Source organism: Heloderma suspectum, chromosome 12, assembly GCF_057233095.1.
Source record: "Heloderma suspectum isolate Gila_16-S chromosome 12, 16-S_ref, whole genome shotgun sequence".
In the NCBI taxonomy this organism is placed as follows: domain Eukaryota; kingdom Metazoa; phylum Chordata; class Lepidosauria; order Squamata; family Helodermatidae; genus Heloderma; species Heloderma suspectum.
Window position 1 is genome coordinate 17,886,539 of NC_139469.1, and position 14,087 is coordinate 17,900,625.

At 48.1% G+C, this 14,087-nt stretch overlaps 1 protein-coding gene across 1 annotated transcript in view; it reads right to left on the reverse strand.

Moving 5' to 3' along the window:
- The window catches only part of XYLT1 (xylosyltransferase 1), a 127,311-nt gene that overhangs the window by 26,784 nt on the left and 86,440 nt on the right, over positions 1-14,087 (reverse strand). Inside the window, exons 7-9 of the mRNA XM_084817872.1 lie at positions 8,767-8,943; positions 4,669-4,931; positions 548-743 (exon numbers count right to left, since the gene is read on the reverse strand). Coding sequence (XP_084673998.1) covers positions 548-743; positions 4,669-4,931; positions 8,767-8,943 — 636 coding nt within the window. The remainder of the gene's footprint in view (positions 1-547; positions 744-4,668; positions 4,932-8,766; positions 8,944-14,087) is intronic.

Sequence of the window (14,087 nt, forward strand, 5' to 3'; positions counted from 1 at the left end):
TATTGATCGTTTTTTATATTGTGGTTTTATATTACGTTTATTGGATTGTGTATAGTTTTATTTATTCATGTATTTTACTGCTGATGTGTCTTGGAAATATTGTTAGTTTCTTAGACCAATGTTTAAAAAAAAATCTCAGAAAGTAAGCTATGGCTGTTTCTTACTGAGATGGTGAATCAGTGTCTGGGCTGTAACACTTCAGATTATAGGAGGGGGCTCACATAGAATATTCCACCATCCAAAAATATCTGTGCACATAGAAAGCCAGCGGGTCAGGTAGGTAGAAAGAGTCTAGCCTAGTCTTCTCCCAGATATGTTACTTTTCTGCATGCAGGGATTTTTTTTGCGGGGGGCAGGTGATATGGAGGAGCATCTGATCACATGAACTTCTACCTGCAGGCTGAAGCGGTATAGCCGAGACACAAATTGGACCCTCTCTGTAAGAACTAGGCCATATTTAGGGAGTAGGATCAAATGTGGATTCAGAATGAAGAAAGGAACCTTTTCAGTCTAGAAGAAGTACGAGAAGAAGAAAAGCAACGTTTACCTCTGAGAACTGCAGCCTTCCAAAATCACTGGGCGGACTTGCAATTTTAAACACCTTCTTGGGCATCACCCACGTCTCTAAGGTCTCCAGCTTACTGGCAGCCAGATTGGTAGCATGGTGCTTGACGAGGAAACCCTGAAAATGATCGGCAAGGAAGTAGAGTTGGACCGAGACTGGATGGCCCATTGGGTAGTACCTGGAAAACATGAACATTGGTTTGGAAGTGGCTGATTAACTGCAAAAAGAGTTAATGGTCAGAAAAAATAGGCTCTTATTGCTACAGTGTCTTTGATTCTCCTGGATCAGGCATGGTCCAAAGTCTTCAGGAGGGGTACATCCAAGGCCAACTCAAGGTTTGAGGTGGCCCTTGGCAATATGCCCTCTGGCCGGCCTTCTCCTCCCTCAGTGGGCCTTGGTGGCCAGGCTGCAGCAGTGTTCTGAATTAGCTCTGGGTGACTGGGAATTCAAATTTCCCACAATGCCCCAGAGTGATATTACATTTGAGGCAGTGTGGGAAATTTGAAGAGCAGCTTCAACACTTTTTAAAAGCTGCTGCCGCAGGACACTGGGCCTGGCCACAATCTATTGCCAATCTGCAAGGTGAAAAACAGGCCTTGCTGGTGCAGGTTGTCAGACCCTGGTTTCACATGCTGGGAAGGGAACCAAGATTAAACCACAGTTTCCCAGTTTAGATATCTTGGGAAACGATGGTTTTAACAAACCATGACCTCAGTGCTGAAGCCAGGGAGGATCAAGTGTGTAGGTGTGAAGGTTTGAGGCCTACAGAGGCAAGGTAAAAATGTCAGGCCTAGAAGACTGGTTTTTTTTTTGTTGGGAAGGGGTATCCCTGAGAGGAGTAGTTTAATTTCCCCAGTTAAGTTTAATTTTCCTGAGTTAGGTTTCATTTCTCCAGGTTTGAAACAGTACTTTTGGCTTTAGGGAAGGAGGGGATAAAAAGGGAGAGAGAGCCAGTGAGAGAAGGAGGGAGGGAGAGAGGGAGGGGAAGACTAGAGCATGAAGGCAGAGCAGGAAGAAGCAGCCTGAAGAAGTCTAAGTGCAGCTAAGGTTGAGGAACTTGGATTTTTGCAACCTTTATTTTCTCTTAATGCCTTTTGTATCACTCAGTTCTATTCTGTAAATACCTTTAGTTGTGATTTGCTTGCTTTAATTTACCAGTAAACTGTTGTGGTTAACACCCAGGTGTCTGAAGTGTCACTCACCCCATGTCTACAGCCTAAACCCAACGCTTTTGGGAAGGGAACATTTAAAAGAAGGGACTCTTAAGGAGGCAAGAGATCCTTAAGGAGTTGCTCAGGGGGTCCAGGTCATAAGGGGAGCCCTGATAGCAGGCATGCTCTTCCTCCTTGACTTAATAAACCATGGCTTATTAAGCTGATATTGTTACCTCTGAACCGGCCCTCAGACTCATCGAAACAAGGCAAAGAAGCCTGGTTACTGACAGACTAGCATATAACATGCTAGCCCTGGCCATCCACAAAAGCCACTGCATAACTTTGATCCAGAATTCAAAGACCTTGTGTATTAGGTATACGTTGTATCACACATTTAAAGGATCCATGGGGAAACACCCCCCCCCCCAGACACAGGCTAATGTTCTCTTGGCAGCCATTGGGTTAAATAAGCTAAAAGTCCGATATGCAGACGATACCACCCTAATGGCAGAAAGCGAAGAGGATCTCAAGAGCCTCTTGTTGAGGGTGAAAGAGGAGAGAGCAAAAGCTGGTTTGAAACTCAACATTAAAAAAACGAAGATCATGGCATCTGGCCCCATCACTTCCTGGCATATAGAAGGGGAAGAAACGGAAGCAGTGACAGATTTTACTTTCTTGGGTTCCAAGATCACCGCAGACGGTGACTGTAGCCATGAAATTAAAAGACGCTTGCTCCTTGGGAGGAAAGCTATGGCCAACCTAGACAGCATAGTAAGAAGCAGAGACATCACCTTGCCGACAAAGGTCCGTCTAATCAAAGCTATGGTTTTCCCAGTAGTAATGTATGGCTGTGAGAGCTGGACTATAAGGAAGGCTGAGCGCCGAAGAATTTATGGTTTCGAACTGTGGTGCTGGAGAAGACTCTTACGAGTCCCCTGGACTGCAAGGAGGTCAAATCAGTCCATCCTAAAGGAAATCAACCCTGAGTGCTCATTGGAAGGACAGATAATGAAGCTGAAGCTCCAATATTTTGGCCACCTAATGCAAAGAGAAAACTCCCTGGAAAAGACCCTGATGCTGGGAAAGACTGAAGGCAAAAGGAGAAGGGGACGGCAGAGGATGAGATGGCTAGATAGCATCACGGATGCAATGAATATGAACTTGAGCACGCTCCGGGAGAGAGCGCAGGACAGGAAGGCCTGGCGTGCTATGGTCCATGGGGTCACGAAGAGTCGGACACGACTGAACGACTGAACAACAACAACAAGCTAAAAGTCTCGAGGTGGGATTAAAGATGTCACCAGCTGAAAAGGGAGATCGTCTCGAAATCATTGCAAGCACGAATAGCCTGCAGGGGGTGCCCCTTGCTTTACGCAGTGAGCTAACCCTCACTGAATGTGGTCCCTTCTCATCCTCTTAGGCTGTCTCAGAAGCCCTGGGAGGCTGCAGGAGGCACACGGGGTTGACTCCAAATGTGATTCTCAGCTGCACAGCCTCTATTATGATGCCCCCCCTCCTTCTCATGCTGCCAGTAGCACTGAGAAACAAACTGGTGTAGCGACTACACAGCTAATCTTTGCTGGGGCCATTGGACCCCATGAGCAAAAGAAGCACCCAGCTGCTACCAACACCGCTGCCTTGGAGATGCGCAAAATTACAGGGAGAAAGAAAGAGAGAGAGAAGTAAGGAAAGGAGAGAAAATGGGGAGAAATATACCAAGGTCATGTTCACATAATCAGTTGCTACAGTTTAAGGGTGCGTACAGACATGTATTCGAGAAAACAAAATGGGAGTCACCAGGGTAGGCTCAAGACATTTTGCTGCCTGAGGCAAAGAACAAGATGGTGTCCTCTCCTGTTCCATATACTAAAGCTGACTGGACAGTTTTGTTTCTTCAATGCTGACCATGGAAAAGCATCCTCCACTGCACCTGAAGGTGGTAGCTTAGCTTAGGGGGTACAGGGCAGGCCAGTTGGCACTCAGCTCTCTCCTCCAAAATCTTGCTGCCACCTCCCAGCATCTGCCGTCTGAGGCGACCGCCTCACTCTGCCTAATGTTAGGGCCGGCCCTGGGAGTCACGGTCCTCTGAAAGCACACTGTTGACAGCTGGTCTGGCGTCGGCTGTGAACCATCACTGTCAATTTCCCATAGTGTAGGGTGGCCGCTTATGTATTGCCAAAACAGAGGAAATGCATTTCCCCAAAAGAGGGCAACAGAGGACACGGATTTGCATCAAATGTGCACAGGCTAATGCATATGTACAGATGCACGTTTGGCAGTAATGACGATAATTTAGATAAAAATACAATGCATCTCACCGGCAGGGTGAGGCTGTGACCAGGTGATTTGCGCACCTTGCTCAATCTGCCGTCCAGGAGCTAACTAGTGATGGGCAACTTCATGGTGACTGCTCTGCTCTAAGGTATTCTAATTTTAAACCTGGCTTGGACTGGACTGGACAGCCCTTCCAATAGAGGACACCTCCAAATACAGGACTGCCCCATACTGTAGACTGCGAGGGAGAGACTGGGAGGGGGACACTGGGATGGGGAGAAAGACTGGGAAGGGGAGACTGGGAGGCTGAAAGAGAGACTAGCTTGCCAAAGGCCACCCACAGCAAGCTCAGGGGAGTGGCAGGATTCAAACACGGGACTTTCTGATTTGTAGCTCGACATCTCAGCTGACGAGCTGGCTCTTGGGTCACCTGTTTGGTAAAGCCGAAAGGTACACCCATAATCACTTTTGCTTGCTGTGCTCTGCTGCTTAGGCCGTCAAGCCATTCCACTTCTGGTACTGGAGCGAGACTGGCATGCCCAAAGCAACATAACATGGGCAGGGAAGGCAGAGGCAGAGATGGGCCAATCTGTCAAGCCCCGTTTGGCTCAAGACCTCAGGATGTGTGCCAGCCTGGAGGCAGTAGATGGGAAGGAAATGGATGATTGAACTTACCGACAGCTGTTGTCGCCATCCGTGTGGAATGATGTCTCTGCTCTCCGCAAACCCAATCGGGAAAACGAGTGGTACATGGTCAGTGCAACATCGCTGATGCTGTGGATGCCATCCGGCTCATCGTAGACATTCTCCCAGTATGATCTAAGGCCCGGCGTGCCAGATGGATAGCTGCCGTACAAGTAGTAATCCAGCTGGCTGATGATTTCTTGATTCACCACCGCTTCAAACTTGCGCGCAAAGAAGGTCGGTCTTGCGGTTTGCTGTGTCAACAGTACAAAAGAAAAAATGGCAGCGGGGCTTACTTCTGATTGGCTATCATCTTAAACGTCAGACTAATGATTGGGGCTGTAATGCTAGAACCCAGCGGTGGGGAACCTCAGACCCAGGATCCAAATCCGGCCCTCCTGGGGTTCAAATCTGACCCTCCAGGCAGTGGAGGCTGGTGGCTCCAATGTCAATGGGGCAGTGAATCCACTCTGGGTTTCAGTCAGGACTCTAAAACAGAGATCCAAGGTGCAAACCTTGGATGGCTCCTTTAGAGTTCTGACTGGCTCTGACTGTAACTCGGAGAGGATTCACCACCCCACTGACATCGGAGCCACCAGCCTCCACTGCCTCCAAGGTTTCCCAGATAGCCCCACTCCCTTCCACTGGCCACTCCCTTCCCCCAGCCAATTGTTTGGTAGTTTTCAAGATCCATTGGACAGATCACAAGAGACGGGGCCAGATAAAGTTCTCAGGTGAGGGAGTTCCCCAAATGTGGGGCCACTGCTAAAGCATCTTTGGTTTGTTGCTGTAGAGTGGTTCCTTTATGAGGAAACCTGTCACATGCGCCCCACTAAACAGTCCTATACAAGTCTACTCAGACATGTTCAATGGCGCGTACTCCCGTGGAAGTGGCTGGGGCCAAAACACCAAAGAATCCCAGCATATTTTAGTTTGAAGGACTTAGTGGCAGCAACTAAGACTTAGGAGAGGCGTTTCAACCTTTTGGGATGTGGGAAAAACCTGCACAAAAGCTGGGAAGCTGCCCAGTGATCGGTGGTTGGAGGAAATGGGGCCGGATCAGGGGAAGGGGGCATGGACCTCTGGGGGACTCCACAGGTATGGATTGGGACCCCAGGTGGGGCAAATTTGGCCCATGGACTTGAGGTTCAACACCCCTGCAAAACAGTTATGGAGTGGGTTTTGAACTTGCATAGCAAAGAGCTTTGTGTGGGTAAATTTAGCTGTGAGCTTTGTATGGGTGAATTCGTGGTGAGGAGGTGTTAACAGGAGTCTGGGCAAACTGCCGCCGGTGACAGAGGTTTCGACTGGGCCTCCTTAGGGGTGCTAAGCGTTGTCTCAGGCAGATCCTGGGACGTGGCTTGCAGTTTATGCACTTATTTAACACTGCTCTCTTAGCCTGTAAAAGCATCCTTTTGATTTTAATTTTCTCCATATTTTTATAGGGCAGGCCTGAAAGGGTCTTGCCATACTTGGAAGGGCATGACGTGCCTTCTGGAAAAAGTCACCACTGCCATACAATTTTGCTTTCAGAATGAGTTTCAATCATGTTGATTCTCTCCCTTTTGCAGCCAGACACGTTGAAAGCTAGGAGCCCTTTTTACCGGGAGAACAGGTTTACTTTTAAGGCAGGAGTGGGGGCTCTATTTCTGTCTGAGGGCCAAATTCAATTTTGGAGTAGCTCTTGGGGGCACCACTCCAGTGCTGGGCGGGGCTAAAGGCAAAGGGGGCAGGGCCCAAAATAATCTGTGAAGAAACGCTGGAGCTAATCCCAATGTCCCTGCAAGCTGGCCTCAAGCCCCCAAATACACCTCCCCCTCCTGCCAAGAGGCACTGAATTTAGCACTGAGGTTGAACAGAAAGGGAACACACCAACCTGGAGTTGGATAACTGTTTATTATAGGGAAGGGGTTAGAGGTAGGGATGTACGAAAGGCACTTACCTTTCCACAGATTATGTAGATGGTGGGGGGGGGGAGGTGTTCCATCCCCCCCCCGGAATCCTCGACGGGGGGGAGGTGATCGTTCCTCCTCCCCGGAATCTTCCATGGCCGGCTGTGCTCCGCGGCAGCTCCGTGGAGCAGCTGGCCAGGCTCAGCCCAGGCCAGAGCCGTCTGCAGCTGGATTTCTGGCTGCGGAGGGCTCTGGGAAAGACCCCCCCCCATGTATGCAAATGGCAGCAGCTATGGCCGCCGCCATTTGCATTCCTTATTTTTGACCGCCTTAATCTATGCGAATATTTATGTAGACTATGACGGCAAAAATAAAGGGGAACGCAAATAGCGTAGCGGGTGCTATTTGCGTCCCTTTTTGATTCACTGTTTTAGCCTACGTAAATATTTACGTAGGCTAAAACGGCGAATCAAAAAGGGACGCAAATAGCGCCTGCTATGCTATTTGCGTTCCCCTTTATTTTCGTTGTCATAGTCTACGTAAATATTTATGGCCAAAAATAAGGAACGCAAATGGCGGCGGCCGTAGCCGCCGCCATTTGCGTATGTGTTTTTTTTTTAAACCCAGCCATGATAAATCTTTACATAGCCTATCACATTGTGTTTTTTTTAACAAGACAAGACTGCAAATGGCGGCGGCAGCAGCCAGTCGGAAGACCAGCCGGCGCCGGTGCCGCTGGCGCCGCCAGAGCCGCCGCCGCCTGGAACATCCGCCCCAGGTAAGTCTCGTCCTGGGGGGGATCCGCGGGGGGGCGGGGGGGGCAGGCCATTCCGCCATGGAGTTCGGAATGCCAGTGCATTTGGCCTCACCGAGATCCGTGGCGGAATTCTCTGACATCCCTAGTTAGAGGGAAGGGGAGAATTAGTGATGGTAGGCTGTACAGAGGAATGCAAAGCTGAATATGTGCAAGGAAAGCCAAAGCATACACAGAGAGCCTTTACACTGCACCCTCAAGCAAAATAACCAAACTGGCTAGCCTATCCTTCCACATACCTAGGTACAGGCCTCCCAGGATAGCGTCCAGCTGACCGCAGGTCCAATACCACCATGATGAAGGGAGACATCATGCCTCTCCCTTGACCTCCTTTTAAGGGCCAGTCCCAGCAACCCAGGGCAGATTTCCCTTAGCTAGTCACCAGCTCAGCCCCCAAAGGGACCACCTTATGGATCTTCCCACCAGACCCAGCTCTTATCTATTTCCCAATCTGCATGGACTTGAACAACAGGGCAAAGGAGCTGGCAGATAACACACTCTTCCAGGTGGATGCCTGGGATGTGATTCCCAAGCCTACAGCTCAGTGTTCTTGACAATCACTAACCCCCTCCCCCTTTATTATAGCTTCAAGCTCTCACTGCCAGTAACTCAGCCTTAGGGGAGGCATTTCAACCATATAGAAAGGGGAAAAAACTGCACAAAACCTGGGAGGCCACCAAACAATTGGTGGTTGGGAGAAAGAGGTGGGACCAGAGGAAGGGTGTGGCCATCTGGGAAACCCTGGATGGCCAGATTGGGAACTCAGGTGGGCTGGATTTGACCTCCGGGTCTGAGGTTCCCCACCTCTGCTTGAAGGGCTCTGATTTTCCTGCGTTTGCCCCTTCAGCTCATTTGTGCTAAGTCCCCTGGCACATGGAGGTCTGCAGTCAAGAGGTGCTTGCGAAAATGTGATGTTTCATCCTGCAGCCCTCCTCAACCTGGTGCCCTCCAGATGTGTTGGACTACAACTCCCAGCACCCCTTACCAGCCATGCCTGTGCAGACCAGGGATAGGCCTCCTGGTGTCCTCCAGGTGATTTGGACTACAACTCCCATAGGCCCCATCCAGCACAGCCCACGTTCATGGATTGTGACAGTTGTGGTCCAAAACATTTGGAGGGCACCAAGTTGCCTTCTCCTGGTGTAGACAATACTGACCTAGATCAGCCATCCCCAATCCGGGGCCTTCCAGATGCTTTGGACTGCATTTCCCATCGACCTCAGCAAACGTGACCAATATAGTCAGGAATGATGGAATTCTAGGGCAAGGCTGAGCTGAATGAACCAATGTTCTGACTCTCTAGAAGGCCGCTTCCTAAATGTCTCCTCCTGCTCCATGAGAAGGAACCTCCCACAGCAGAAGCCTGCGCAGACAGTAACTCACCTGGAACCGATGGAAATCGGTTGGCTTGAAGTCGTTCGGGGAACAGCCACACCAGTCCACGATGTTCTTGTACTGACATTTGCACCCCAGCTTGCGGTTCCAGTTCGTGATCCTCAGGTTGTTGTCCACCATGGAGTCACAGTGAGGGCTGTTTTCCAGGACGGTGTGGAAGAAAGACTGTGAAAACAAAACCCGCAATGTTTTGGCATACTCCCAGGTTGTGAGACTCCCTCCCCAAAGTGGTTCGGTGGGCCTCTTTGGTGGGCCTCCTCCTGAAAGAGCTTTGGTGGCAGCACTCAGATGGTAGAATTCCTTCCTGAAAGAGGACGTTGGTCCCTTTTCTCCTGAGTTCTGGTCCCTTCTCTCATGAGTTTCAGACAGCAAAGACTTAAAAAAAACACGATTCTGCCATGTCTTTGATCTATTTTAAACTCCTGCTGTGGCAATGTCTTTTTAAACTGACCCAGTTGTTTTATTCCCCTCTCTTGCTGCTGTTTTCATTATTTAATCACAGCCAGTCCTATGGATGCATGGATTTTGTTCAATCCATTCCATCTGTGTTTCCTGGATTGTCAGCCATGTTTTGTTCCATTGTCCTCTCCTTGATGGAATGGGATTTTCTCCATTTCCCGAACTTGGAAAGTGCACTCTTGTGCAAATGCACACTTCCCAAAACGCCCACCCCCAGAAATGCATGTTTTCACGCTATAGCCGACTGGGGAAAATGTGCATTTTTGGATGGTCTTCTTAAATTTTTCATATTTTTATATGACTAAATTTGCATAAAACTCTGGAAAATATAAAAAAATGGTCTGTGACTCTGCAGAATCTGTGCGACTAAGGAAAAGCCAGTCCGCTGCAGAATTCGTGGGTTGGATTCACCGAAATCTGATTTCACTTGAATCTCTGACATCCTGAGCCAGACCTATCATTATGGAGAGTGCAGCAGCTACCTCAGGTGGCAGATCCTGGGAGTGGGCGGGGAGTGGTGTCCAGATGTTGGGGGACAGAGCTGTATGTATACCACACCACCTCTCCTGCATCCCCTAAGGTACCCTGCTGCCTTCAGATGCAGGAGAGGCAGCCATCAAAGTACGGTTCAACTGCCAGTCTGGTCAGCCTCTGTAAATAGGCTGGGGCTGGGTGGGCGCCATCTTGTTCTTCACCGCAGGCAGCAAAATGTCTTGGGCTGGCCTTGGATTTAATTGATGTATTGTATTTTTTTTAAATCTCTCATTCTTTGTGGGTTTAATCTTGTGAGCTGGAAGGTGGAGTAGAAATTTTCTAAAATTATATATATATATATATATATATAAAATTTAAAATATTTGTATCCCACCCTATATCATTAAGATCTCAGGGCGGCGTACAGATAAAATCAATTTAAGTAGTATAAAATGATGAATAATTTAAACAGCTAGAAGCATATCAAACCATTAAACAAGCTAATGCCAATTAAAATCTCAAACAATAAAACAGTTAAAACAGTGTGGTGCTTTAGGGAATGCATTTAGCCCTCAAAGGCTTTGGTGAAAAGCCATGTTTTTACTTGCCGCTGAAATGAAACCAATGTCCAGGCCAATCGGGCCTCCAAGGGGAGGGCATTCCACAACTGGGGTGCCACAGCAGAGAAGGCCCTCTCCCACATCTCACCACACACGCACACACACACACACACACACACTACCCCCCCAAAAAAAGATACCACATAGCCTGGGTTGCTTTACAATACTGAGGCTGAAAAGGGACCAAAGGAGAATGAGGGGGACCCAATATTTATTTCAGTTGCCCAATGTTTTGCTTTCAACATTACTCTCCAGCCTGCTACGGTCAAGGCCCTTTTTCCTGCTGATAAATTTCCCAGCATGGTGGCCCAGTCTAGACCAAAGCTCCCACTGAATTTCCCTACTAGGAAACAGTAAAACAAACAACACCGCCTCCCCCACACCGCCCAGTCAACTCCTCTTTGTCTACCAATACCATCATTGCTTTCCTTGGAAGTGGCGATGTGCTGCTAGCTGAAAATGACCTCACTCTGAAATAGGCGGCTCAACCCTAAGGCAGCAAGGAGGCTAATCTGTCTCCTGCAATTATTTCCAAAATGGTTAAGTCTTTATCTGCCAATTCAAACCAAGGGGAATTCTGATGGGGGCTTTCTAATTACATCACTGCAATCCCAGCTGCTCCAGAAATCCTGTGTAATGAGGGCCGGCAGGCCTGGCACCATCACAGGGTATTCTTGGCAGGGTGGCCGCTTACATGTCACCTCCCTCCCCCCAAAAAAGGAAATCCATCAACCCCATGCCCCCAAAGGACGATCCAGGTTAGTGTAAAAATGGCATGTGCTGCTTTGCATAGGGGCACTTTAAGAAATAATTCCTATAATTTCATTTTAAACACTGTGCATCTAACAACTCTCTCTAGTGGCAATAGGGTGGCCACACATTCTCTTTTACAAGGGATGGTCCTCTGTTTGAAGGATGTCCAATTCAGGTTTAAATATAAAGAACCACCAGAACCGCTGCTCATCACCAGTTAGCACCTGAACAGCAAACTGAACAGGTAGGCCAACAGATCCCCTGGCCAGTCTTTCACCCTATGGTGATATATTCTGTACTTAAGAAAATAAGAACAGCTATGGTGGATCAGACCCAGGATCCAGCTAGTCCAACATTCTCTGGTACTGGAGGTAGCACATAGCCATCAGGACTAGTAGCCTGTGACAGACTTCTCCTCTAGGAATTTGTCTAACCCCCTTTTAAAGCCATCCAAATTGGTAGCCCTAACTACAGCTTGTGGGAGCAAATTCCATAGTTTAACTCTGTGCTGTAAAGAAAAGCCATGGTGGATCAGACCAAGGTCCATCTAGTCCAGCATTCTGTTCACACAGTGGCCAACCAGCTGCCCATGGGAAACCCAGAAGCAGGACTTGAGTGCAACAGCACCCTCCCGCCCATGTGCCCCAGCAACTGGTATACATTGGCTCACTTCCTCTGATACTGGAGGTAATTAGTGATGCTGCCAAATTTTGTAATTACTCAGCTTGTTGGTTGAAACTTTCGCATTTGTAATAATCATCTAAGAACATAAGAAGTGCCTTGCTGGATCAGACCAAGGGTCCATCTAGTCCAGCATTCTGTTCACACAGTGACCAACCAGCTGCCCTTAGGAAGCCCACAAGCAGGGCATGAGTGCAACAGCACCCTCCCACCCATGTTCCCCAGCAACTGGTGTAGATAGGCTCACCACCTCTGGTATCGGAGGTAGCACCTAGCCATCAAGCCTAGTAGCCATTGATAGCCTTCTCCTCCAGGAATTTGTCTACCCCCATTTAAAACCATCCATATATATATAAGGGCAGTATGATCTTAGCAGTTTTATTCTCAATTCCTTTTCTAATTATGTCTAACATGGAGTTTGCCTTTTTTACAGTGTCCACACACTGGGTTGACATTTTCATTGAGTTGTCCACCACAACCCCAAGGTCTCATTCTTGGTTGGTGACCGCTAGCTCAGATCTCATCAGGTTGTACTTGAAGTTGGGATTTTTTGCCCTAATGTGAATCACTTTACATTTACTTTCTATTTAACTTAGAAGAATTATTTCTAAATTTGCATCTATACACAGAAATCAGTGTATGAAAATTGTATGCAAATCAGCATCCTCTTTTGCCCTCTTCTTTGGGTGATGCATTTCCACTTTCTTTTGCAGTTCATTAGTGGCCACCCTAGTGGGGAAGTCAGTGACCAGGTGTCTGCCCGCTCAGTCTGCCTCCCAGGTGCTGTTGATGGGCAACTTCAAGGCCCTGCTCTTCCCTCCCTTCTTAGGATTCTTGATCTTCAGACCGGATGTGGACTGTTAGCCCTTCAGATAGGGGACCATTTTCATCAGAGGACTGTCTTCAGACAGCCCCTTGATAGAGGACTGTCCTCTGTAGAGGAGGACACATGGCCACCTAATTCTCATGCATTTCAGCAGGGCCTAGTTTGGACACTGCTGGGCGCCAGCTTCTGTGCTGCACTGGGCCTCATAGCTATATAGTCAGAATTTGATCAGAAGTGGTCTGGAAGGGCCTGGGCCTATCAAATCCAAACATAAAGTGAGAGTTCTATGACCAAGGCTCTCACCTTGAGAACTCCATGCCGCATGGGTCCAGGGAGAGAAAGTCCAAGAGTCAGGAGCAGAACCTTCCAAACTACTTCTGATCAAATTCTGACTATTTAACTATGAGCCCCACTGCAGCACAGACAGACATCTACCCCGGGAGGCCATGTTGTTGTGACGTTGGCCATGATTGTCTCTCCACACAATGCCCTGGACATTGGCTCAACTTCCAGGCCATTGTGTGGAAGAAACATGGCCACTGCCATATGCCAGTATGACCAAGGTAAGCCCCCAGCCCTCTCCTGAATAGAACTTCACTGAGAACCCTGGTGCCGACTTTGGGGACCGACACACCAGGTTAACAGGTCATGTGAGAGTAGATTCCCTCTTAGTTCACTTTTAATTTTTAAGGAGCTGGACACGCACCTAACAAAGGGAATCTTGCAGAGAGAATAACTGCAACACGATCAGATTTACTAGCAGAAACAACAACATGATTTTAGTCTTTGGTTACAAAAAGGGAAAAAAATCAATTCCAAGATGATCTATAAATGCATGGAATAGCATTAGTATGGCTGACCCCTCCTCTCCCTGCAAACAATCCCTTTGCCCTTTCTTAAACGTTAACTGACAGCCCAGTGAATATGGATGCTATGCTTGAATCACCTAGTTAAACCATGCACTGTCATTCAGGCGAGAGGGATGGGGCGGTGGTGGTGGTGGTGGGAGAACCTACCCAATTACCCACTGCCCTGTGTCCTTTTATACTGACACAGAACTCCTCCGCAAAGAAAGCACAGGAAAAGGTGACCGCAGCTGAAAGAGAAAGTGGCACCATTCATTCTTCTTAGGTGAGAAAGAACAGCATTATAAAAGGAGAACGTTGACGATACGAGTGTGTCGATTGACACAGGCAATCAGTTTGGGCATCTTCTGAATGCATTCCATGGTGCAGCTAGGTCAATTTTAGATCCTGGATTTAATAATCTAATGGGCACCATGAAAGCCTCATGGGTGCTTCACAACTGAAGTAATACAACTAACCCTTTTCTTCCCTCCCTTCCAGCTGTAATTCTGTGGTTTACAACTGCTTCTACATTCCTGATAGGTTAGAAAGTTTGCCAATCCTGATGAAAAATAAATAAAAACTCTGGGCACGTGCAGTTTTGAATTTTCAGCTTGCTGAAATCATAGCACCATCAGGACTACGGGGATA